At 44.6% G+C, this 27,927-nt stretch overlaps 1 protein-coding gene across 11 annotated transcripts in view; it reads right to left on the bottom strand.

Moving 5' to 3' along the window:
* The window catches only part of CLEC16A (C-type lectin domain containing 16A), a 1,646,984-nt gene that overhangs the window by 570,722 nt on the left and 1,048,335 nt on the right, over positions 1-27,927 (bottom strand). For all 11 annotated transcript variants that reach the window (XM_073591184.1, XM_073591186.1, XM_073591185.1 and 8 more), the window contains one exon: positions 26,691-26,811. In XM_073591184.1, coding sequence (XP_073447285.1) covers positions 26,691-26,811 — 121 coding nt within the window. The remainder of the gene's footprint in view (positions 1-26,690; positions 26,812-27,927) is intronic.

The raw sequence follows: 27,927 nt of genomic DNA, 5'->3' as shown, positions 1-27,927 counted from the left end.
AGTGGATATTATTTGGTCTTTGTGAAAGTTATAGAGTCCACAAGCTATGGTGCAAATCATAAAAAAATTGATCACACCTGATGTACTGGTGGCCTATCTCATTTCTTGCGACCCAAACAAGTCAGGAAAGTACAAATACTCCCCAAATGACCCCTTTTTTGAAAGTAGACATTCCAATGTATTTAGTAAGATGCATGGTGAGCTTTTTGACATTTTTTTCCCACAATTCTTTGCAAAATGAAGACCCCCCCCCCCCCCCCCACAAAATTGTCATTGTAATAGGTTATTTCTCTCACATGGCATGTGTATACCACAAATGACACCCCAAAATAAATGTTGCTACTCCTCCTGAGTATTACGATACCACATGTGTGGGACTTTTTCACAGCCTAGCCACATAGAGAGACATACAACATACAGGGAACACCATCAGGTGTTCAAGGAGCATAAACTACACATCTAACTTGTTGACTACCTATTACACTTTTGAAGGCCCTGGAGCACCAGGACAATGACACGTGACACTGATGACAGGTGGCACTAATACGTGGCACTGATGACACGTGACACCGATGACAGATTGCACTAATATGTGGCACTGATGACAGATGGCACTAATACGTGGCACTGATGACAGATGGCACTAATACGTGGCACTGATGACAGATGGCACTAATACCTGGCACTGATGACAGATGGCACCAATACCTGGCACTGATGACAGATGATACTATTACGTGGCACTGATGACACGTTACACTAATGACAGATGGCACTGATGACACGTGACACTGATGACAGATGGCACTGATACGTGGCACTGATGACATGTGACACTGATAACAGATGGCACGTGACACTGACAGGTGGCACTGATGACAGATGGCACTGATACGTGGAACTGATGACATGTGACACTGATAAGAGATGGCACGTGACACTGACAGGTGGTACTGATGACAGATGGCACTAATATGTGGCACTGGGGACACATGGCAGTGGGGACAGATGGCACTGACAGGTGACAGTGGGTGGGAACAGATGGCAGTGGGGACAGATGACTGTGGGCACAGATGACAGTGGGGACAGATGGCACTGACATCACTTTTTTTCCTTTTTTTTTTCCCCGACTCACACTGTAGCCGTTAGCTCTCCCTCCTCACACGCTGTCTCTGTGTGAGGAGGGAGAGCCGGCGATGAGAGATGATCTCATATGTTTACATATGAGATCATCTCTCACTGGACATTCCGATCACGCTGTAAACGGCCGCTGTGATTGGCACAGAATTTCCCCCGATGCGCGCCCGCGGGAGGGACACCCTACCGGCAATTGGCGTCCAAGCTGTAGCCGTCTTTCGGCTATAGCGCGGGCGCAAAGTGGTTAAGGACTGGACCTATTTTTCAGACTCTGTGTGTAAAATCATTTTTTTTTTTGCTAGAAAATCACTTAGAACCCCTAAACATTATATATATATATATATATATATTTTCTAACACCCTAGAGAATAAAATGGCGGCTGTTGCAATACTTTATGTCACACTGTATTTGTGCAGCGGTCTTACAAGCGCACTTTTTTTGGAAAAAAAAAAAAAAAAGGATTTTTATAACAGCTTACCTGTAAAATCCTTTTCTTGGGAGTACATCACGGGACACAGAGCCATAGTATTAAGTATATGGGTATATAGGCACCTTCAGGTGATGGACACTGGCACACCCAAGACAGGAAGTTCACTCCCTATATAACCCCTCCTCCTACCAGAAGTACCTCAGTTTTTGTAGCAAAGCAATATACACAAATCCCAAAAGAGGGGCGGGAACTCTGTGTCCCGTGATGTAGTCCAAGAAAAGGATTTTACAGGTAAGCTGTTATAAAAATCCTATTTTCTTTATCGTACATCATGGGACACAGAGCCATAGCAATGCTATTTGGGGGGAGGGGACACAACCCGCAGCGCGCCCACAGACTTGAGGACCTATACTGCTGCCTGCAGCACACTGCACCCAAAGGCGATATCCTTATGCCTTTTTACATCCACCTGATAAAACCTGGTGAATGTATGTACTGAAGAAGCACTAACCACCCTGGTAGAGTGCGCCTTGACTTGAAAAGGCGGAATCTTACCCTTAAAATTATAAGCCTGAATTATAACTTGCCGAATCCACTCAGAAATAGTGGATTTCAACGCTGTTTGTCCTTTCCTAGGACCTTCTGGCAGCACAAATTAGACATCAGTCTTCTGGATCTGAGCAGTCGTCTCTAAGACTTTGCTCTCACCACATCAAGTCATGTAGTGACTTCCCTAGAACAAAATTTTGGAAAAAACGATGGAAGGACAATATCTTGGTTCCGGTGAAACCCTGAGACCACAATAGGCAGAAAACTTGTCCTCGTGAATAATCAAATATGGCTCTTTACAAGAAAGAGCAGCCAATTTGGAAACCCTCCTTGCTGAGGATATAGCAACCAAAAATAATAACTTCCTTGTCAGAAGGACTACTTGAGTATGCTGTATCAGTTCAAAAGACTGTTTTTGTCACACAGACAAAACTAAGTTCAAGTCCTAAGGGTTCAAAGGTGAACTAACTGGCGGATTAAGCCGCATCACCCCTTGCATAAAAACCCGGACCAAAGAATGCGAAGCAAGCGGTCTTTGAAATAAGACCGATAAGGCAGAGACTTGGCCCTTAATAATACTCAAGGCCAGCTTCATTTCTACCCCTAACTGTAGAAAGGCAAGAATTCTGCCTATGCTATACTTCCGAGGGTGCCAATCCTTGGATTCACACCAGAAATCCCTCCAGACTCTCCAGCCCTCCAGGTAGGGACAACTGACCTGGATAGCCCACGTTTCTTCAGAATGTGGGTCTCAATAGCCAAGCCGTTAAATTTAGAGTTTGTAAGGTAGGATGGAATATCGGCCCCTGTGAGAGTAGGTCTGGATGTAGTGGAAGGGACCATGGATCCCCCACCGCCATCTTTACGGTTTCTGCATACCAGGACCTTCTGGGCCATGCTGGGACTACAAGAATTACCGTCTTTCTTTCCAGTTTGATCCTGCAAAGAAGTCGTGGCAGCAACTGAATAGGGGGGAATGCATAAATCAGTGAGAACTGATCCCACGGGGTCCCCAACGCATCTGTTCTGCATGCAAGTGGATCCCTTGTCCTGGACACAAAGTTGACCAACTTCATGTTGAACCTGGACGCCAGAAGATCTATGTCCGGAGTCCCCCATTTTTGGCAAACAGCCATAAAAATGTCAGGGTGAAGGGACCATTCCCCCGGGAGCAACTGCTGGCGGCTCAAATAGTCCGCCTGCCAATTCTCTAGTCTTGGAATGAAAACAGCCGATAGGCACGGAACATTCCTTTCAAGTTAGGCTATGGTTCACCTCCCTCTGCACTGCGAGACTCTTGGTGCCCCCTTGGTGATTGATATAAGCCACAGCTGTGGCATTGTCGGATTGGATCCTGACAGGACAACCCCGTAACCTGAATGTCCAGGCCTTCAGAGCTAGACGCGCTGCCCGTATCTCTAGGATGTTGATGGGCAGGATTCTTTCGGTTCTTGACCACTGTCCCTGGACAATTGTCTTTTCTAGTACTGCTCCCCAACCTGAAAGGCTGGCATCTGTCTTTACCACCTTCCAGATAATTGGTCTGAAGAATTTTCCTTTTAGCAGATTCCGGGTTACAAACCACCAACTGAGGCTCTAGGACACCCTTGGGGACAGCAGCATTGGCAAATCTAGAGCTTGAACCGTTTTGTTCCAAGCAGACAGGATACTGATTGCAACAGTCTCGAACAGAACTGGGCATAGGGAACCACTTCGAATGAAGCCACCATCTTTCCTAACAACCTCATGCAAAGGCGAATGGAGGGATCTCTTTTTGACCTGACCACCTGGACCAGCTCTCTTATGGCGTTGATCTTTGCCTGAGGCAAGAACACCTTTTTCTGGGCTGTGTCTATGATCAGACCCAAGTACTCCAGCCTTTTTAGCGGTTTTAAGGAAGACTTCTCTAGGTTGAGAATCCTTCTCCTCTGACTGAGGGAGCTCTGGCGCTGCCTTCGCCCTCACTTCCGGATCGGGGGTGACTCGCGATATGGCTTCTCGGCAAAGGGGGGGGGACGAGCCGGCTAATGCCAGGTGGCTCCTCCCCCCATGTTTCCCCATTGGACGCTCGGATGGCCACTGAGCGCGATGTGGGGGATCTTCCCCTCCTTGCCGGCGGCGTTCCGGAACGCTCTCGGATGTTTTTCATCACTGCGCATGCGCGGGGCCCCGCACGTGCGACGTGACGTCACCAACATCGTGAGATTTCGGCGAGAGTGACGATCAGTCGGAGCCTCGGCTCTTCCTGAACGCCGGGGAGGCCATGCTTGGCTGCCCCTATGGCGGCCATGCTGCCCGCCATGGGGGCACCAAGGGAAAACACACACCTGGAAGAATCCTAATAAGGTACACACCCCAATAAGCAATATAAAGGCGGTATTTACAACACACCCTCAGTCTCCCCCTGCTCGGTGGACAGCAAGCACTCTCTGTTTTTTCATCCAGTAAGTACCCCTTCAGCGATGTGTTATTTCTTGCTTTGCACTATTTTTTGCCATACATAATGGGGGCTCATGTGGAAACTAACTTATTCCACATTGACCCTCATTCATTTATAACAGTCTGGTTATTATTCTCTTCTTATATATTTATATATTTTTATATTGTTTTGTTTATTTCTAGACTGTTGAACTCAGGTTTGGATACTAATCCACCGAGTTAGATACAGTTTGTGACCAATTCCGGGTTGGCTGACAAGCAACAGTCTAGCCGTATGGGGCACCTTAGTGCAAACACATACGCTACCTAGCACTTTTTTGAGGTAATGAATTTCATGTTCACATCTGTGACCCCCCCCCCTGTCCCTCCCCTTTTCTTTCCTGGGTATTTCTTCATTGTTTTTCCTTTTTTTTTTTTTCCCTCCCCCCCCTCCCCTTCCTCTCTGTCCTTCCCTCCCCCCCCCCCTGCACACTATGGTCTATTCACTTTTGTCCATCATACCCTTACACTATATGGTTGTTGTTCATCACTCACGCTTTGCACTACCCTACCATATTTTCATCTTTTCACTGTATTATTTTCACATAGAGCACTGCCTGAGGGGTTGCCAATACCAAATATTGCTTATGAAGAATATCATATATACCCATTTATGTCTGTATCTTTGGCGCATGTTGGAGGCTTCTGTCCCCCAGCGCCTTAATGTGGCATGAGTGATCAAATTTACTATGGATACTTTTTTGGTTCTTATCACAGGTGTGTCTCTGTGCTTCCTGGTTGGTCCTCTGGTGGTGCCCAAAAGTGTGACCTCTCCTAAGTCACGTCGCTGTTCTCACTGCCCTGGTCCGAGTCGTGTTGGCGATAGGGGCGTTTGGGATTCTCCCTCTGGGGAGGAGGGGAGGACAGTCATTCTAGGGGATCTCCATGTGGGAGGCTTTTTTCTTTCTCGTTTTCTGCTGGACACACATTATTGGGTAATTATACTGCATCTATACACCATATGGTGAATGTAATTATTGTTATACTTATGGAACCCATGTATGTGTATCAACTTTATTTATGTATATTTTCCAGCTGACTGACCCTCTGAAGAAGACCCCAAGTATAGGGGTTGAAACGCGTCAGGTTTAAATATTCATGCTACCAAGTGTTGTTATGAATATGTGTCTGCCAATGTATGTTCAGCTTATTTAACATATTTTAAGTACCCCCCACTGGAGCTCATTGTTTTAACTCTCATGGTATACTATTCAATAAAATTGTTATACTTTTTGATACATAATTTGACTCCTCTTTGTTATTGTGCTGCCAAAAAACCCCACCCTGGGGAAACTTTTCCTTTTGTTTTTCAGTCTCTTAGGAGTGAGCAGCAATCCCTTTTCTTCTCTCTAGTGTCCCTCTCTTTTTTACCTAGGTTGAGAATCCAACCTAGATATTCCAGGTATTTGGTTGTAATGCGCACGCTTTGCTCCAAACGGGCCACCGACTGATCTATTAGCAATAGATCATCCAGGTACGCCAAAACTGTTATGCCCTGCACCCTTAGCCTGGCGAGAGGTGGAGCCAGAACCTTTGTAAATACCAGGGGTGCTGTAGCCAACACGAAGGGCAAGGCTACAAACTGAAAATGATGCTGTTCTACCTCAAACCGCAGAAACCTTTGGTGAGTGGGGAATATAGGAACATGCAGGTATGCATCCCTGATATCGATAGACGCCAGAAGTTCTCCTCCTTGTAGGATAGAAACCAAGAAACCACTGACCTGATCGATTCCATGCGAAAAGAGTGGACCTTCAGGAAATTATTTAGATTTTTCAGATCTAGGATAGGTCTGACATCTACATTCGGTTTTGGTACCGTGAAAAGGTTAGAATAGAACCCCAAACCTTGCTCTTCTGTGGGGATCTGCATGATCACCCCCTGAGCCAGTAATCGGTGTAATGCCCGAAACAGAGATTGCCTTTTCCCTGGATCTTTGGGAACATTTGACCTCAGAAAACGAGGTGGTGGAAACTCCTGAAATTCCAGTTTGTACCCTAGAGTTATCGTGGAGATAACCCATCTGTCCTGAATTTCCTCCTGCCAGACTTCTGAGAACTGCAGAAGTCTTCCCCCCACCCTGGCAAGCCTGGGGCACCCCTTCATAATGAGGCTTTAGAATTCTGTTTTGCAGGTTTCCGCCCCCAGGACTTCTTTAGTGCCTGGGCCTGACCCTGAGGTTTTCCTCTAGACGCTGATGGTGGAGGCTGTCGCTACTGCCTAGAGGCAGATGCCCCTGGCGCTGGAGAAAGAGCCAGCTTAAATGAAGGGCATTTACTCATTTTGACTGGCAAAAGAGTACTTTTCCCACTTGAAATCTTTTGGATGTTTTTGTCCAAATCATCCCCAAATAGCCGATCCCCATGAAAAGGAAAACCAGTCAGGAGCCTTTTACATGATGCTTCGGCTGACCAATTTTTCAACCACAGGGTTCTATGCATGTGTACTAGCACAAGCGCAAGGCGAGACGCCTGGTGAATAGAATCTTTAATGGCGTCTATAGAAAAACATAATGCTCTTGGCAGTTCGGCCAAATCCCGGGCTTGTTGTACAGGAACCTCCTTAAGGGCCTGTCTAAACTGGTCCTTTAGGGATTGACAGATGCCTATTGCAGCAACTGCAGGCTGAGTAACTGCACCTGCCAAAGAAAAAGAGGATTTTAACAGGAATTCCAACCTTTTATCTGTTGGATACTTAAGCATTTGAGTATTGTCTACTGGACAAGTATTCACACTGGATATAGCAGCGTCAACTACAGGTACATTCCATCTTTTGGTGAATTTCTCCTCCATGGGATAGAGCACTGCAAATCTCTTTGGAGGGAGAAAATGCTTATCTGGATGATCCCATTCAGCATAAATAAGCTGTTCTAGTAATGCATGGATGGGAAACGCATGCAACGTCTGCGGAGATCTTCAGGAACCCAAAGAAGAAACAGAACTTTTAGCTGACTCAGTTAGGGGCAGCTTGAAAGCAGACCGAACCATTTCCGTAAGAGATTGCACCAGCAATTTCTCAGATTGCGAGGCTAAAAAGGGTACATCCACAGTTGTTTCCTCCAAAGAGGAGTCAATGGATTGCCTTTCCTCCTGATCCCCTGTGGGTAAAAGCTCATCCTCTACCCACTGTTCCCTTGATAAAGGGTCTGAGTTGGGGGAGGGGGATCTACCACGCTTCCTATCCTTTTGGATGAAGGATGCGATTAAAGCCGCTAGTCTTTCCTTTAGCCCTAACAGAGCAGAGGAAAAAGCATCTTCAGTCACGTATACAGGGGCTGAGATGCTAGAAGCAGCTGCATCACCCACAGGTTCTAATGATTCACCGTGGCTAGCCACTTCTGGTATTTCAGGAGAACATGACAGTGTGGAGACATGATTAAAATCCTCAGGGCCTGGGGGTGATGTTTTAAGAACCTTTTTTGAGGTGTTTGCACTGACCTTTTTTTTGGAGGCATAGTCCTAAGCACAAAAGCAGAGGCACTAAGTAAATGCACCACTTGCTTCACTATAGTCTAGCAATAGATTGCCGCTAATAAAAGTTCAGCCTGGTGCTGAGTAAAATGTGTTTTCCCCAATTTGGGAATGCCTGCATGCAGCGCCTTACGTGCCCCCACCGCTCCTGTGTCCTGTGTGATTAACAGCCGTACTCTCCAGCTGCTAGCTGAGGAGAGTCTGCTTTCAGGGCTCGGCTTCCCCCGCGCTTGCTCCATGTGTCCTCGTGGAGCTACGTCCCCCGCACAAGGCACCACACCTAGGCCATGCCCCTTCCCTTCGTCACCCGTCCTCCCTCCTGTTTAAAATTCAAAGAGTACCCGCGTGGCATTTGGGACTACCAATGGCAGATCCAGCAGGAGGGAAGGGAGGAGAGACCGGCCTTATGGTCTTTACATGACCTGTAGGGGGCAGTATAGAGCAAGGGGTAGCCGCTGCACCCACCGCAGGGGGGGTGTAGGGGGAGTACCGACTACTGATGTACCTCCCAGCCCCTTAGTCCCCCCAGGGGGGAGAAGTGCATTATTTGACAACCTTTTCCCTGAATGAGGAATCCCCCTTTAGGTAATGTGAGCATGACCAAAGCACTGGTTCCCGGGGGTCAAGCCCTCCAAGGAGAGGCATTACAGGCAAAACCTCGCTCTTCTTATACGAGGGCTGGGTACCATCCACCTTGGCCTCAGTGGCACTTTGGATGGATCTGGTCAGTGGAGGCTGTTTAAATCCAATAGGGATCCCTCCAGAGGAGCTCTTCAGAGCACATCTATGCACGTGACCAACACCTTAGACACTGGCGAAAAACTGAGGTACTCTTGGTAGGAGGAGTGAACTTCCTGTCTTGGGTGTGTCAGTGTCCATCACCTGAAGGTGCCTATATACCCATATAGTTAATACTATGGCTCTGTGTCCGGTGCTGTACGATAAAGAAATACACTTTTTTTAATTAAAAAAATAAGACAACAGTAAAGTTAGCCCAATTTTTTTTTTATATTGTGAAAGATAATGTTACGCCAAGTAAATTGATACCCAACATGTCACACTTCAAAACTGCGCCCCCGCTCGTGGAATGGCAACAAACTTTTACCCTTAAAAATCTCCATAGGCGACGTTTAAAAATTAGTTTTGAGTTACAGAGGAGGTCTAGTGCTAGAATTATTGCTCTCGCTCTAATGATCACGAAAAAACTTCACATGTTGTGGTTTGAACACCATTTTCATATGAGGGCACTACCCACGTATGCGTTCGCTTCTGCGCGTGAGCTCGGCGAGTGCTTGAAATTTTTTTTTGTTTGTTTCTTATTTATTTGACTTTTTATTTATTTTGACACTGTCCTTTAAAAAAAAAAAAAATGTTGGTTACTTATATTCCTATTACAAGGAATGTAAACATCCTTTGTAATAGAAAAAAAGCATGACAGGACCTCTTAAATATGAGATCTGGGGTCAAAAAGACCTCAGATCTCATATTTACACTAAAATGCAATTAAAAAAAAGTCAATGCTATGGAGCCGAGTGGGGGCCATCTGCTCCTCACTTGGCTCCAGGCTGTTCACATTAGAGGACGCGATAGTCTGCGCCGCTACTGGCGGGTCAGGTAAGCGACGGAGACCCCGGAGCTCGGTGGGAGGGGGCCCTCTCTCCCGCCGCCGATAAAAGTGATCTTGTGGCGAATCTAAAAGCGGACCACCCGAAGAAGAGGATACCAGGTTTATGGCAGCTATCTGCTGCCATAACAATATTCCTCTTCAAAGAGCTGACATATAACGACAGCGGGCAGTTTGTAAGTGGTTAACAAGTTATTTCCCACACATGGCATAGGTAAACTTGCAATTACACCCCAAAATATATTCTGCTACTCCTCCTAGGTACGGCGATACCCCACGTGCAAGACTTTTCCACAGCCTGGCCACATACAAAGGCCCAATATGCAGGTGTTCTAAAAGCATAAATTAGTTTCCTGACTACCTATCACATTTTTGAAGTCCCTGGAGCACCAGAACAATGTAACTACCCACAAAATGACCCCACAAACACCCCAATGTATATTTTATGAAGTATGAGTTATTTGAACATTTCATTTTTTTTCTACAAGTTTATGGAAAGTGTGGAAAGAAAATTAAAACTTATTTTTTTTTAACACAAAGTTGTCACAGTATAAGGTATTTCTAAAACCCCATTAATACAGTGGCAGGGCAAACAATCAGTTCAGGAGGCAGGCAAAAAGCATTATCATTTAACAGGCTCAGGTTAATTCACGCTTCTCGGGGGCCACTTTGTGCTAGGAACACTAGCTTTGGATATGTTGTAGTGCTAGTTCCACTGGGTTTGCACACATATCCAAAGCTAGTGTTCCTAGCACCAAGTGTCCCTGAGAAACGGGGCCCCAAAGTCGGTTCAGAAAATGTCAAGCACTTTTGGGCTCCATATCTTGGGGCCACTTGGTGCTAGGAACCCCTTTGGATATGTTGTAGTGCTAGTTCTACTGGGTTTGCACACCCAATTTGGGGTTCCTAGCACCAAGTGGCCCCGAGATACAGGGCCCCAAAGTTGGTCAACTGTGTCCATCTGCAGCAATGTCATTTCATACAGAGACCCCAAATTTTGGCTGTAGCTAGGGGGCATCTAGGAACCCTTAACTACCGAGTTTGACGTTCGGGGGACCTATGGCTGCAAAAGGGTATAGTGAGGCATGCAAATGGGCACAGTGAGGCTGCAAATGGGCATTGTTGACCCTCTTTTCCACTTACTGTAGCTTCGCATTTCTCACCCTAGGCTTATGCTCGAGTCAATAGTTTTCCCAGTTTTTTGTGGTAAAATTAGGTGCCTTGGCTTATATTCAGGTCGGCTTATACTTGAGTATATACGGTAATTTTTCATAATCAGGATGATTTTGAGGGAGGCATTGGGCCTTATTATTGAAGTGTAAAAATCTCATTATCATTTCGTAAAGGGTTCTGGGCATCAAAGAAGAGTAGACTGGCATATGATGGATAGGACGTATGATACCAGTAGGCATGAAGTTCATTTTTTTTGTCAGTCCCATGTTCAGGGTTAGTACAAGGCAAATTTTTAATTCTTCCACGGTGAGGGGTTTCCAAACAATAGGGTGGGCATAGGAAGAATCGGGATTGCTGGCAATATGTTGGCTGATGTACAGATTACACTGCTCCACAATGTAATTCAGCAGATTATCCGTGAAAAACAAATGGAAATAATTGGGGTTACATTTTCTGTTTGTATCTGAGGGCCTGGCTGCGTTGTAAAAGGTGGAATTACATGTTCTGCCGAAGTAGCGAGCAGCCATGTGGGATATAATAATACATCTGGGAGGCTAATATGGGCCCTGCCTCATTGTGGATGGGGTGCCTCGTTACTAGAATCTGGGAATCTTGCCCTGTTTGTGCTTGCCACTGCACAAGGATTTGCAGAACTGCTGGTGGATGCCTGCCTATTATCTTGGAGTGCTGCGCTGCTGGTGGATGCCACAGGAATCTTTGCACTGCTGGTGGATGCCTCAGGATTTATTGTGCTGCTGGATCACTGGGACAGATGGGCACCAGATGTGAACAGTTGATCACAGACAGGTGTGGCAGATGAACATGGACAGATGTGGCAGATGAACACGGATAGATGTGCGCAAATGATCACTGACAGATGTGTGCCAGATGTGGCAGATTACTACAGTTCACTAAGTAGATCAGTTAATGCCTTTGTCCTCTGCTTCTTTTCCCTAGCTTACGCTTGTATGAGCAACCCGAAACCACATTTACATCAGGCGTATTAGTTACTTACTCAATTGTTAAGATAAACTTTGTGTTGAGGTTTGGATAGTAATGCAGTATTATTCCGCCAAAGATAAGCACTGTTACCCGAATTCTGTTCCTTAAGAGTTATAGAGATAGGAGCATGGTCCGACAATGTTATCGAATGTATCGTGACAGAGTTTTCTTTAAAAGGGTGAGGTCTGAAACAAACAGGTCAATATACAATATAATTGGTGCTGTGTAAAAGGTGTAGTCACTCTCAGAGGAGATGATACATCGTCATGTATCATATAAGTCTGCCGCTGTTAGAAAAGGTCGCAGTTCATAGCTGTGTGACGTTTGAGGGGTGGAGCAATCCAGGGATTTAGCCACAAGGCTATTAAAATCACCACATAGTAGCGAGCCTTTAAGAACTTTGACTAAATGCTTCTTCAAGGTTCGCAGGAATGCTGCTTGTCTAGAGCATAGAGGTTATATTCAAGTCACAAGTTAGAATGATTTATCTCCCATTTGAGTCACAGATGAACTCAAGGAGATGAAAAGCCACAGATTGCTTTATTGCGATTAGGACCACTCTTTTCTTGACAGGGGCGCTTGCAGTAAAAATAAGAGCAAAAGATGTATCCATGCATTTAGGATGCTTATCTAGGATGAAGTACGTTTCTTGAGCACATGCAATTTAAATTTTTTCACTTCTTGCCACATAGATCTCCTTTTGAATGGACTATTGAGACCATGTGCATTGATAGATACCACTTTAAGTGTCATAGTTAATCTGCAATGTGACTGCAAGAAGAAGCAGAGTGTATATTTTTACGAGATACAGTGCTGTGTTGTTACCTGTAAGTGGCAGTGTTGGACAGGAATTGAACAGCATTTGCAGATTTATAGAGTCAGAGACTTCAAAGGTAGATTTACGGTATGGCTCTATGATGGTTTCTTTTTTTTTTGCAAAAAAAAAAAAAGTTTATTGAAGATCAGTATCATACATTTTAAGAAAAGAATTCCATACATATAGGAAATTAACATAGATAGTAGCCTGTAACAGTTGTTGCCATTTCTATACAGATAGTAAAGCACCTATAAACTGTGGTTGTACAAGTTTTGCCAGAGTTTGTTTTGAACAATAATATGTAAGTCATTCGGCAATGACAAACTAATAGGGAGACGGGACAGTCGGGAGGCTGCCCCCCCGGAAGGTGATCATCGAGAGCTTTAAATTATTACTGTCCGGTGCTATGACCGCTCTATCCCCCCTAGGTTCCCAGACGCCCCACCCCTATGGGCTCTTACTGTGGAGACATCTGGGGTGTTCCCAGGAGCTAGACATCTAGGTACCGACTCCCTGAACTTTAGGATTCGGGTATCCCTGAGGGGGAGATCGCCTTCCCGACCATCCGTTCTCTACTTTGAGAAAATCAAAACACAATAAAAAGAAACCCCCAAAAGAAAAAAAAAAATACTTCAGTAGTGCTCTTTCAGAAAAGACTATTTGTCAGTTGAGTTACAGGCAGAGTGCCCTGAAAGAGAGGAGATGAAACGTGTGAAAAAGAAGGTGAGGTTAGAGAAGTAGAGGTCAGTGAGGAGGGGAGAGGTTCCGAGACGTATTCTCCATGCCAGGAAGGATTGGAATTCCAAACAGCGTGGCCCATGGTTCCCAAGTAGTATTAAATCTCTCAATTTTATCAGTCAGTTTTGCTACTATAAGCTCTTGTGCCATAATCCATGAGATTTTCCTTTTGCAAGTCTGAAAGGAGACCGAAGGCTTCTTCCAGGCTTTTGCCAAGGTAATTTTAGCTCCCACCAGTATGAAAAAGGAAAGCACTTGTAAACGTTTAGTCAGATTAGGAATGTATTGTATGTAGACAAATGCTTGGGACTTTGCGTGAGGACAATGGGGCCGCCCAATACCCCTCCTCCATCCCGATTCAATGAAAAAATGAGAGAACAGATGTGGGACTTTGAATGAGGCACAAGGGGGCAAAAAATGTAAATTGGATAAAAATGCGATTTATTCTTGAAATGATACAAAATTTCATGTTATTACATACATATTTAGGCACGTGGCTCTACAATGATAATTAAAATCATCCAAGAAATATAATTCAACATGGGTTACAAAGGCAAACATAACATGCAATTGGTAGGAACGTTCATACGCTTATGATGGATCACTGTGTATACAAAACGGTGGATCTGAGCTCTACGTCGTTTCGGGGCCTTATAGCCCCTCACCAGGAGCAGTAACCGTTGTACCATCTATAGATTTAGGGAGATAGCAGTATTTAATGATGATAAAAAACAAATGGGTAGTAATAGAACAAAACTAAGTACAATTTTCTCACCAGAGACATGGACTCACAACACGCATGCGCGGAGGCAGCACGGCCATACATTCCCAGCCAGCCTGTATGCCAGGGTCCGAAGCTGAGGGGGTGTAACTCAACGGCGCCGCCCACACAGGTGGCCCCCCAGACTGGGTGGATGTGGGGAAAGGGGATAGGATGGACGAGGTTTATGGCCTCGTGAGGAGGAAGGAAGGTGAACAATTTTCAACCTATAAAAAACAAGTGTGGGAAATAGTGTGTGAATATCCAATAATGTGTGACGCAGAAAAGAATGTGAAGTGTGAGGTGAGGTGGGGGAGAGAAAGGAAAAAGGAAGGAGAAAGGAGGAAGAAAGTGGGGGAGAAGGGAGAATGGTCAAGAAAGGGGAGCAAAGAAGAATAGTGAAGAGAGAAGGAATAGAGAAAAAGAGAAAGAAACATAAGAAACAGAGGGTGGAGGAGTGTGGGAGAGGAGGATGGAAAGGAAAATGAGAAATAAGTGAAAGGAAAAAAAAAAAAAAAAAAAGAGAAAAGAGAGAAGGTGGAGGATGAGGGAAAGGAAGGTGTAACAGTGAAAAAAAGGGTGAAGGAGTCAAGGAGAAAACCGGAAGGTGAGAGAGTGAGTGAAGAAGGTGAGGAGAGACATACCTGTTGGTGAGGATGAGGGCAAATCAGCCAAGGCAATGATGGTGGGAGTGAGGGGTGGGTGGGGTGGTCTAGTGGAAGCCCAAGCTGGAAGGGGACACTGCGGGGTTCCGGTTTTCTCCTTGACTCCTTCACCCTTTTTTTCACTGTTACACCTTCCTTTCCCTCATCCTCCACCTTCTCTCTTTTCTCTTTTTTTTTTTTTTTTTTTTTTTCCTTTCACTTATTTCTCATTTTCTTTTCCATCCTCCTCTCCCACACTCCTCCACCCTCTGTTTCTTATGTTTCTTTCTCTTTTTCTCTATTCCTTCTCTCTTCACTATTCTTCTTTGCTCCCCTTTCTTGACCATTCTCCCTTTTCCCCCACTTTCTTTCTCCTTTCTCCTTCCGTTTTCCTTTCTCTCCCCCACCTCACCTCACACTTCACATTATTTTCTGCATCACACATTATTGGATATTCACACACTATTTCCCACACTTGTTTTTTATAGGTTGAAAATTGTTCACCTTCCTTCCTCCTCACGAGGCCATAAACCTCGTCCATCCTATCCCCTTTCCCCACATCCACCCAGTCTGGGGGGCCACCTGTGTGGGCGGCGCTGTTGAGTTACACCCCCTCAGCTTCGGACCCTGGCAAACAGGCTGGCTGGGCATGTGGGGCCGTGCTGCCTCCGCGCATGCGTGTTGTGAGTCCATGTCTCTGGTGAGAAAATTGTACTTAGTTTTGTTCTATTACTACCCATTTGTTTTTTATCATCATTAAATACTGCTATCTCCCTAAATCTATAGATGGTACAACGGTTACTGCTCCTGATGAGGGGCTATAAGGCCCCGAAACGACGTAGAGCTCAGATCCACCGTTTTGTATACACAATGATCCATCATAAGCGTATGAACGTTCCTACCAATTGCATGTTATGTTTGCCTTTGTAACCCATGTTGAATTATATTTCTTGGATGATTTTAATTATCATTGTAGAGCCATGTGCCAGCATGTATAGAGCCACGTGCCTAAATATGTATGTAATAACATGAAATTTTGTATCAATTCAAGAATAAATCGCATTTTTATCCAATTTACATTTTTTGCCCCCTTGTGCCTCATTCAAAGTCCCACATCTGTTCTCTCATTTTTTCATTAGGAATGTATTGATTAAGCAGTGCTATCGTTGGACTGGGGGCGATCATTTCACCCATCAAGGTACTAATGGTGCAGAAAATTTTCTTCCAGAAGGACCTGATGTGGGGGCAAGTCCACCATACATGAAACATAGAGCCTTCCAGCTCACATCCTCTAAAACAAATTGGGGACGTTCCCAGGTATATTAATGCCAGTCTAGAGGGAACATAATACCACCTATTTATAACTTTTAAGCTGGCTTCCATTAATGATACGTTGCAAATACCTTTGGATGAGCGTAAAGAAACCCAAAACCAATCAGAGGCATTCCAGGAGCAGCCCGTGTCCTTTTCCCAGGCCCGAGCGTAAGCTGGTTTTTCCAAGTTCGATTGAAGTGCTGCATATATTAGGGAGATACCCCCCCTCTGGTTCATAGAGTCAGTGCACCATTGCTCATAAGGTGTTATAAAGGGAGGTTCCTTCCTAGTGGACCAGATAGTGTGTAAAAAGTGGGAAATTTGTGTGAATCTGAACTTTTCGGAATCTGGCATGCCTAGATTTTTCTTACGTTGGGCCAAAGTAAGTGGACCCTTTGAGGATAGAAAGTGCCCTATGCGTTAAAGGCCCTTGTCTGTCCACCAGCGGAACGCCTTTATATTAAGTCCCGGAGGAAACTTCGGGTTATGAAATAGGTGGGCCAAAGGTCTCAGACTGGAAATCAAAGAGTGATTTGTGTAAAGCTTGGTACATAAAGCTATCGAGTGGGATAGGGTGGGAGCCATTATAGCTGGCCTACTTCTGGTGTCTGACCATAAGAGGTAATCAATAGTGTTAAGAGGGATCGCTTTCCTTTCCATTGTAACCCAATCCGGTTTGTAGTTTCTGGAGTAAATTATTGACAGTTGTGCTAATTGCGCTGCCTGGTAGTAACCTCACAGGTCTGGCAATCCCAGTCCACCCTGTGATTTTAAGCGTACTAAAGTGCGAGAAGGACATCTGTAGCCCTTGTTACCCCAAACAAAGCGAGTTATGTCAGACTGAAAGTTGCTGAGGAAGCGCTTCCGGATGGGAATCGGAAGAGAACGAAAAAGATATAAGAGGCGTGGGAGGAGCGTCATCTTAACCGCATCTACCCTACCTAGCCAGGATAGACCACCCTTAGACCACTTTGTCAGCTCTGCTCTGCATTTATGAATCATAGGCGGGTAATTAGCTTTGAAAAGATTGTTTATATGCGATGTTAGTTTAATCCCTAGATAAGGGAGAGCGTCTGGTGCCCAAGAAAAGTCAAAGTTATTCGAGAGGAGAGTGAGAGAGTCATTAGGAACTGTTATATTTAAAGCCATGGATTTAGTCATATTGACCTCTAAACCCGAAATCGCAGTGAACTCTTTCAGCGTCTTATGAATCATAGGTGTAGAGATTAATGGGGAAGTAATATACAGAAGGAGGTCATCAGCATAGAGTGCACACTTGTGCTCCTGGCCCCCACATATCACCCCCTTTATGTCAGGATTCGATCTGATCGCTATGGCCAGCGTTTCAATGGCCATAGCGAATAGGAGGGGGGAGAGAGGGCATCCCTGTCTGGTACCCCTGTTGATATTAAAAGATGATGAGTATCTGCCCATCAGTCGCACTTGTGCTGAAGGGTTAGAGTAAAGTGAATTGATTAAGTTCAGAAAATGAGTGCCAAAACCCCATCTCTGTAGGATACCAGACAGGTAAGCCTAGTCCACCGAATCAAAGGCTTTGTTTAAATCAATCGATAGGAGAAAGCCTTTCTGGGGAGGTCCCCCGTCCCACTGCGACCGCAGAAGTGAGATAATATCTATGGAGCTGCGGATCTGGTCAGGGCCCTGTCTCCCAGGGATAAATCCCACTTGATCCCCACGTATATATAGAGGTATGAAGCTCGCTATTCTATTTGCTAGTATCTTAGTCATAATTTTGATGTCATTATTTATTAGCGAGATGGGCCGATAGTTGCCCACCTCGCTGGCGTCCTTGCCCGGTTTTGGTATAACTGAAATGTACGCTGAGTTGAGGTCAGCGTCAAGAAGAGACCCCTCCCGAAGTGTATTAAAGAGTTTTGTCAGATGGGGAGCTAGAGAAGCGCCAAACTTCTTATAGTAACCATTTGAAAAGCCGTCGGGACCTGGCGAGGAGCCCACCCTTAATGATTTAATTGTGTCTAATATTTCCTGATTGGAGAAGGGAGCCTCCAGGAGGTCCTTGTGTTCGGATGACAAAGTAGGTAGTGTAAGGGAGTCCAAGAAAGTATGCTGCAAGCTTTGAGTGGGGGAGAATTTCGGTTTGTAAAGTTCTGAGTAGAATTTATGGAAAGCTGTCATGATCTTTTCGGGATTCTGGGTTAGGTCCCCCGAGGACACCTTAATTTTCGGGAATGCCAAAGAGCGGGTTTTGGGGCTCAGTTTGACTGCCAGTTTAGATCCTATTCTGTCTTTTTGGGAATAAAGTTTAGCCACCGTCCACCTAAGGTGTTTTTCGGCTGCTGTGGTCAGCTGAAGGTTTAGGAGGGTCTGGCCTTATCCAAGTTTACCAAGGATTCAGGCGAGGGGTTTTGTTTATGCGCCTTCGAAGCTTTATGGAATTCCTCTGTCAGTCTGATTGTGTCTATTCTATGTTCTGCTTTAAGTTTGGAAGACATTTGGATCAATTTCCCTCTAATTACTGACTTGTGGGCTACCCATACTGTTACCGGGGAAACCTCACAGGTTGCAGTAATTTGGAAGTATTCTTTGATGGCCTCTTCTAATAAGGAGCATTGCACCGGGTCACTCAGTAGGGATTCCTGCAAGCGCCAGCGAGACGGGCCCCCAGCACCCCCAACCTCTGCATGAGAAGTGTCACCATCAAATGGTCTGACAAGGGGGTATCTATTATCTTAGATCTCCTGACTAGAGGTATTGAAGCTGAGCGTGTGAAAATGTGGTCTATCCTGGCGTAGGAATTATGCGGTGCCGAAAAGTGGGTATAATCTTTCTTACGTGGGTTAGTTTCTCTCCAGATATCAATCAGTCCCTCCTCATGAAGCAACCTCGCAATTTTAACGTTCTGTTTGGAGGGGCGTCTAGAAGTCGGCTTATCCCCAGCAGACTTATCAATGGAAAAGTCAAATGCCGTGTTCGAGTCTCCCCCAACAATGATCTTGCCTCGCAGGTGGGGTTTTAATTTGTGTAGTAGTGTTTCGAAAAAGTTTTTTTGTCCCTTATTAGGAGAGTAGTAGGAAACAAACGTGTAGAGTTCTCCGTCTATATGGCCAGACACCAGAATATATCGGCCTTGAGGGTCAATTATTACTTCTGATTGTGAGATATTGATGTGTTATTTTCTCCGGAAGCTAAAAAACATTGTGGGAAGCGTTGGTGGAGAAAGGAAGGCTTATATGTAGAAGGGAAATGTGTCTCCTGAATGAGTAGTACATCTGCATGCATGGTGTGGTATAATTGGAATAATTTCCTACGTTTAACGGGGGAATTGAGACCCTGTGTGTTATGAGATATTATGTTAAGGGAGGGGAAAAGACCATGAGAGTCAGCCATGAACCAGAGGAGGTGCTTCTATAATGAGAATTTTGGACTTACCCCTTTCGGGCAGAGATATCAAGTCAAGCAGCCAAACGAACCTTTGAACCAAATAACGCGGACCTGCGGTGGTAAGACACGAATCCGTCCGGAACCTTGGAGAGCAAAGATGAGCAAAGAGAAGTAAAGAGAAGGGAGGCAGAAAATAAGAGAAGAAGGGGGACAAAAACATTACGTTAGTCAGAGGTATATGTATGACAAACCAATACATTCCCTGATAACAATGAGCCTTAGGGTCCTTGAACCCCTTCCCACCCCTGGGTTGAAGTGAACTCGCCACCTCAACCCCCTAATCCTGAGAGGACCAGAAACCCCTACTATGGGGATCTGGAAAGGAAACCAAGTGCACCTACTGTGGACCTGGAATCCACTGGAGGCGTGCTGGGTCCACCACAGCCCCGACGCCTAAAATATAAATTTATAACTAAAGGCCAAACGGAGGCCTATGCTGAGTAATGCCCTGAACGACCCAATAAAAGAGGAAGTACAACTGAAAAATGTTTGAATCATCAAGTGTGAAAAATCTTGCTCGTTCGGCGCCCCGATCCCCAGTTCATAAGTCTGGGAACCCGGGAGAGCCGACCGACATAAAGCTAGATGAGATCCCGAGCTCTGAGCGTAAAGTCAAAGGAGACTGGATCACATGTGATTCACCCCTCACGCTGCCCGTGACGTGTCCCTCGCCAGTCGCATGAAGGGGGAACCAGGAACCACATGAGAGCTGAGGATCAAAGGATATGAAAAATAGAAATAAAAATAAACCAACTTAGAACTCCCGTAACCTGTTTAGGAGTCCCTTAATGTGTGAAACTACGAATCCTACCCTAGAGCGTCTAAGCGCACTAGAGAGGCATAAATGCATAAACTAAAATTTCAGAAAATGAAAGAAAACTAGAGGGGACTGTAGGGGTGTACTGCTCCCACCCCTTCCCCATGTCAATGTCCGATCCCAGTGGGTGTAGGTAACTTCCAGTCCGAATTGAACTTGGACTAAATCCCCCTCTTAGATATAGCTGGTGAAGATCACGATTCGAAGAGGGCCCACTAGTGAGGGGCGAGTTCCGGAAGTCCTAAGAGCCATCTGTGTCCAGACTGAGGGGAATAATAGAAAGTCTCCAGACAGTAGAAAAGGTAATGAGCACAACCAGAGAATCATGTCGGAGCATTTTCTTTGGATCGCTTGTGGCTTGATTGAAGCCAGGTGGGTTGCAGCGGACTAGCTGGTGGAGGCCTTTTAGAGGATGATGAGGATCCCTTGGCTGACTTGGAGCTGGGGGGTTCCTGCACAATTGGACCCAGGTGCAAAAACAAGCGTTCCCCTTCAGCAAATGATGAGAAGGCATAGCTCTTATTTCTGTAGGAGAAATTCAAACGGAGAGGAAAGGACCACCTATAAGTAATTTCTTTATCCATCAGTATCTGCAGGAGCAGTTTCAGTGCACGCCTCTTCTGTACTGTGTATGGCGATAAATCCGCAAACACCTGGATTTTATGGCCAAGTAGCATTAGATTGTCAGATAGCCTAGACTTTTTCATGACCTACTCCTTCACCGAATAAAAACGTGGTTTCACAATGATATCTCGAGGGAGACCATCTGAGCGGGGGGGTTGTAGAGCTCTGTGTGCTCTATCTAATTCCAAACGGTGTTCAGGAATACCTGGGATGAGAGCCTGAATCAGGGATTTTACAGCAGCATGTACATCCTTTTCAGACTCAGGGATCCCCCTGAGTCTAAAGTTATAACGTCTGGACCTGTTCTCAAGGTCATCGATCTTTGCAAACGCCACTTCTAGCTGGTCCTGGACATCCTGAATTCTGGCTGAAATCTGGTTAATCCTTGCAACTGATTGATCTGCTTTCTTTTCTATAGTGTCTATTCTCAATCCTATTTGTTGCAAGTCAGCATGGATGGATGATGTCATTTGGGCTGCGTTTGCTGCTAAGCTTTTAGAGAGCAGAAGAGAGAATGCTGTCATCATGGAGGGGAAATCATTTGGAGAAGGGATGGCAGCCATTTCCTCACTCACTGACAGGAGCATGCCTGTGTGTGGATCAAGCATGGGTGTGGAGGGGAGACCGTCATTCAGTCTGTTTAACAGGGACTATGTGGAGGCAGGGGAGGCAGCCCATTCCCGGGGAGGAGAGCAGATACCTGGTGATTGTGGAGGTGGCAAGTCCTGATCCGCAATGGATGCCTCAGTATCTTCCGCGCTGTGTAGGCCTCTGGCCGCCATCTTAGCATAGCTGAGGGGAACGGCCGCTCAGGTTCCTCCTTTCTTGTGCCGCGGACATCGGATGGATCCCTGATGTCTCCCCTACCCGATCCACTTGGTGACAGGATCGTGGGTTCGTTTTGCGGGCTCCGGCGCCAATCAAAGGGCTGTGGTGGAGCGGAGCTCTAGAGGGCAGCGGCCATCTTGCGGGCTACCGCGCATGTGCCTTCTATGGTGGTTTCTTAACCACATCTCTCTGGTACACAGACAAAAAAAAAAAAACTATAAAAGATTGAGATAACAAGGAACATATAAAAAAAAAGATAAATAAATCACAACGTGCGAAAACATTCGCAATTTCACAATGGGGGTTTGTGCTCCCAAAACCCAGCACAGATAACCTGTGCACAGTGAACTTTTGAGGCAGGTTAACCAGTATACACTTGTAAAGTATTACAGTCATTTAGCATCCACTAGTTGCCACTCTGGGGAGATCCTATGAGGAGAAGACTTGGTGGTGAAATTCTTATTATCATCAATAAATTCCACTTTCTTGCAAGAGATAGACCATCTTCCACTGAGGTAATAACATATTGCAGTTCTCTTTAGTTATGAAAATTTTAGTGGGCAAACTCCAGTAATATGGGATTTTATGGTTTTGGAAGAGCTTAGTGAGGGTCGTCAGCTTTTTACGGGCCAGCATGGTATGATGCGATAGATCTGCATAGACAGAGATGCCCGCATAAGGTTCAGGAAGTGATGGATTTTTCCTGGCGAACCATATCATATAACCATAGGTTATCCTTGACATGGAAAAACTAGATACATGCAATGAAGTCTCTTGGAACTTTTTCAGACAGATGTTTTGGATTGGGCAGGCGCTGAACGCGGTCCACAATCACCTCTTTATCAGGGGTTTCAGGAAGCAGGGTGGATATGAGCTGCTGGACATATCGTTGTGTTCTGATGGGGATACAGATTCATTGGCAGCTTGATATTATTCCTGCGGGACCTATCCTCGTGGTCTGCAAGTTTGCATTTAATAGCCTGCATTTCCTCCTCTCTCCCATTGTAAGCGTCCACCAGTTTATTATGAGCAGCAGCAAAATCCCCCATCTTATCCTCAACATGGCTCACATGGTCCCCTATGGCAGAGACATCAGATTTTAAATGAGTGACCCTCTCAGAGTAACCAGCATATCTCTCATTACTGTGTCACTGAGTGGCTGCCCTGTGGTGGGGAATTCATTAATCTGCTCAATAAACTCCCTGCTGCTATCCTGTGACAACTCGTATCCCACCAGATCACCTGCATTATTTGTGTGTAGATGATCATTTCTAAGCCGATTTTCTGTGGGATGTGGATGGGTGAAGCTCCCCGGGTAGATTTGCAGCTGCTGTCTTGTGATGGGGAACAAAACTGTGATCGCTGATATGCTCTGTAAGGGGCTCTCTAAAGCTGGCCTTGCTGAGAACCGGAGCCATCTTTGGGCCTTGGAGACATCAGAATGTCGTCCTATGTCACTCGATGCCACTGGATGCAGTTGGGTATTGCTGAAGCTCTCTTCTCAAGCTGCCATCTCTCCAGCTGCCGGCCACACCCCCCGGGGGAAAGTTTTCAATCCTCATTAAAAGCTTACCAACCGCACCTATTAACGTACATTAACGCTATAGAAGCGTTTGATAAGCTGCAGTATTTTGAGCAAGTGTGAATGAGCCCTTAGTGAGACAAAGCAGAGGGAAACCTATAGACTGGGGGGGGGGGGATATGCTAGTCACAGGAGGGTCATAAAACTGTTGGATAATGAGTAAGAAAATATCTAAATTAAGGCCGTTATCTTTTGTGCCAAATAGAACTATTATTCTTAGTTCAAAAGTTTTCCTTTCCTGAATAGCTTTGAAATTTTCCTTTAAGAACTAAGACATGTGGCCTTCCATAGTGTGGTCCCGTTGTGAGAAATGGTGTCCCACAGGTGTGGGACAGATACCACCAAATATGCTTAGACCTAGAAGACCGGGATAAACCTCTCAGAATACTAGCAGACTGATTACATAAGAAGGATTACAAGGACAAAACCATCCATTCCTGCATAAACACTGCCTTATAAACCTGAAGAGAAAATCTACTCCAATACAAAGAGAAAAATACAAAAAACTGCGTACCTCTAGTAATCACGTACAATGCGGCACTGGCAAGGATAAGAAAGATATTCAAAGATTTACAACCCACCATAACAGAGGATGAAACAATGAAAGGAATATTCCAACCTCAATGTCTTTTCTTTGCTCTTTCTTACTCATTATCCTACAGTTTTACCCCCTCTGTGACTGTCACCCCTCCAGTCTATTACTCTCCCTTATCTTATACCACTAACTATGCTAGTTTTATTACCATTACTCTACATTTGTTTGTGTGTGTATTTTATTTTTTATTTATTTTTTCTTCTCTCAGAGATGGTCTTTTTTAACATTATTATTATACAGGATTTATATAGCGCCAACAGTTTGTGCAGGGTTTTACAACATTAAGGCAGACATTACAGTTACAATACAATTCAATACAGGAGGAATCAGAGGGCCCTGCTCATTAGAGCTTACAAGCTAAGAGGGAGGGTTAAGTGATACAAAAAGGTAATAGTGGGGGGTGAGCCGATGAAGAAAATAAAAGTACAGTTGCTAGGTGAGGGCAGGATAGGCTTCTCTCAAGAGAAACGTTTTCAGGGATCGCCTAAAAGTGTATAGAGTTGGAGACAGATTGTAGAGAGTTTTTGTTGTAGAGAGTTTTTAGACAGATTGGGGTAGGGAATTCTAAAGGATGGGAGAGGCTCGGTTGAAGTCCTAGAGGCGAGTATGGGAGGAGGTGACGAGGGAGCAAGGAAGCAAGAGGTCTTGGGAGGAACAAAGAGGATGATTTGGTTGGTATTGTGAGACTAGGTTAGAGATGTATATTGAAACAGAGTTGTGGATGGCTTTGTAAATTATTGTTAGTATTTTGAATTTAATTTGTTGGGCGAGTGGAAGCCAATAGAGGGACTGGCAGAGAAGGGTAGCAGACGCTGAACAGTTTGCGAGGTGGATGAGTCTGGCAGCAGCATTCATGATGGACTAAAGGGGGGATAGCCTATTTAAAGGTAAGCCAATGAGGAGGGAGTTGCAGTAGTTGAGGCGAGAGATAACTAGGGAGTGAATCAGGAGCTTTGTGGTTTCGTTGGTTAGGAAGGGACATATTTTATAGATGTTGCGGGGGTTGAGGCGGGAAGCCTTGGAAAGTGATTAGATGTGGGGCTGAAAGGAGAGTTCAGAGTCCAGGATAACACCTAGCACCCTGGCATGCGGGGATGGGTGGATGGTTGTTCCATTGCTCTTGACAGACAGGTGAGGGGAAAGGGCACGTGGAGGAGGAAATATTATGAGCTCAGCTTTGGACAGGTTGAGTTTGAGGAAGTGGTTTGACATCCAGACAGACATGTCTGTTAGTAAGTTAGTGATGCATGAGAAGACTAATGGAGTGAGCTGAGGGGTGGAGAGATAGATTTGGGTGTCGTCAGCTGACCAAGGGAGGAGGTGTAGATTGAAAATAGGAGTGATCCAAGAACAGAACCTTGGGGGGACCCCGACAGAGAGAGGAAGAGGAGTGGAGGAAGTAAAATTGCAAGTGACACTGAAGGTGTGGTGGGATATATAGGATGAGAGCCAGCAAAGAGCACAGTCACGGAGACCAAAGAAGAAACATTTTTTGAGGAGAAGGGGGTGGTGGTCAAAGGCAGCCGAAAGGTCCAGAAGTAGGAGTACAGAATAGTGCCCATTGCTTTTAGCTTTAAGTAATTTGTGAGTTTAACATTCTCATAAAACTTTTGTGAATTAGTACTTCTTGGAACTTTGAAGAAGGGGACATACCCTGAAAGCTTGTCCTGAAAAATGTTATGTTAGTGCAAATAAGAAAAGTATCACGGACAGTAATTGTTTCTGCCGCAAGTGCACTAATACGGCTACAATCACCTCAAGCAGAGAAGTGCAACAAATATTTAAGGGGACTGGAGGACCTCAGTTACAAGGAACGACTACAAGCATTACATATATTCAACCTGAATAAGAAACACTTGAGAGGAGATATGATAGTGATATACCTTAATATTGATTCTAGCTTAGGAAAAAAAAAATCTGTTTCAGGGAGCTTAAGAAGACATGGAGCCACTCAATGAAATTGGAGAAGCAATTTAACCTTAAACTGCTTAAAGGGTTCTTTATTGTCAGAGCAGTAAGGATCTGGAACTTCTTTTCACAATCAGTGGTGTCAATAGTTTAAAAAACTCTTAGAAAGGCATCTTAGCAAACACATTATACAGGGATCTGGAAATGGTATTGACACACGCACACATTAATGCTTATGTCCAAGGATGGCTACATTGCTTTCCCATAGTTAGAGTGGAGGAGTGAGTATAACCAACCTAAGACAATAAATATTTTTATTAGTTTTGGTAAGAGTGGAGAATAATCAAGACAAAATGCACTGAGACAGCCCAGTTAGGCCTCATTTAACCTTCGAACTGTCAAATCTGCAACAACATTTCTAAAAGTGTAAAAACATAGGTATAGATTTTTCAAGGATGGCATTCAAACTGAGTGTTTACCTGCATTTAGTTGTAGTCATTTTCAGGACTACATTTCATTTCATTTCATTTTCTGTGCAGCAGCACATTACTTTACATACTGTTTTAGCTTTTCAGATTTAGTAGGTATTTTGTACCTTATGTTGTGTTTCTGAGTGCTGATTTTCATGAATTTTTTTTATAAAAAAAAAAAAAATCTAATTTCATAAAAAATATATATATTTTTTATAAAATACATACTGTTTCAAACTGATTTCTTAAAATTGCTGATGCTCAAAGCATTTCACAGGGTTCCAGCAAGACTGAAATTTTACTCACTGAGGTCGAGCACATCATCTGTCTTGATGAGATCTTCTTCTCGAGTCAAAGGAAGCTGAGTCTCAGGCTCTTTCCGCAGATTGAGCGATAAAGCTCGTAACATGAAAAATACTCTGATGGCCTGAGAAATAAAGTATATCGATAGATAAATATGCATGCATGCATGCTTGTTGATGACATTTTTAAGTACTGCACAACAAACAGAGTATATGCGTATAATGGTGTATGGCTTGCTTTAGTTTGACACAAAAAAATTCATATATGAAAGCTAGGAAAGAAGTTTTGAGCAGCCCATTGGAGGGGAGGAACGACAGAGATGCTCTATCGTCCAAATGTTCTTTTTTCCTATGCTGTGACCCATTCCAGACTTCTACAGGTGCCATTGCAGGACAACATGTCACATGTGGAATGGGAGTGCTTAAAGAGCGCTCCCAATATTAAATAAAGGTACTGGCCAGTGCATCCCAATGGTAAATAAATTTAAAACAGCTAACAAAAGTCCAGGGTGGCTTAACTCCAACGTAAAAATGCATATAAAAGCAAAGGAGAAGGCCTTCAAACAATACAAGGCTGAGGGGTCATCATCACCATTCCAACTTTACAAACAATGCAATAAGAAATGTAAGGGTGCAATCAGGGCAGCAAAGATAGAACATGGAAAGCACATAGCGGAGGACAGTAAAAAAAAAAAAAAACCCAAGAAATTCTTTAAGTATATAAATTGTAAGAAAGGGAGATCAGCACATATTGGCCCCATAAAGAATGATGAAGGGAATCTGGTTACAAAAGATGGAGAGATGGCAAAGGTTTTGAATTTATTATTTCCCTCAGTCTTCATGAGGGAAATGGGGGTATTCAGTAAGTAAGATTGCAATGTTTATCCTCATAACACGTCACAGGTAACACCCTCATTGCTAAGAGGATAGAATTAGAAATAGACTTGAAAAACTTAACATAAATAAGGTCACCGAGACCAGATGGCTTACACCCGAGGGTCCTTAAGAAACTCATCAAGTGATTGCCAGACCATTGTTCCTGATTTTTATGAACAGTCTACTGACTTTAATGATACCAGCTGATTGGAGAAAAGCCACCAATATTTAAAAAAAGGGCCAAGATATATCCCTGGGAACTATAGACCAGTTAGCCATACATCAATAGTTTGCAAGCTCTTGGAGGGGATGATAGGGGCCCATATACCAGATTTTAGTAATAAAAATGGTATTATTAGTAGTAA

Source organism: Aquarana catesbeiana, linkage group LG06, assembly GCF_042186555.1.
Source record: "Aquarana catesbeiana isolate 2022-GZ linkage group LG06, ASM4218655v1, whole genome shotgun sequence".
In the NCBI taxonomy this organism is placed as follows: Eukaryota; Metazoa; Chordata; class Amphibia; order Anura; family Ranidae; genus Aquarana; species Aquarana catesbeiana.
The sequence above is the reverse complement of the archived record's forward strand: the minus strand, read 5'-3'. Positions and strand labels throughout refer to the sequence as shown.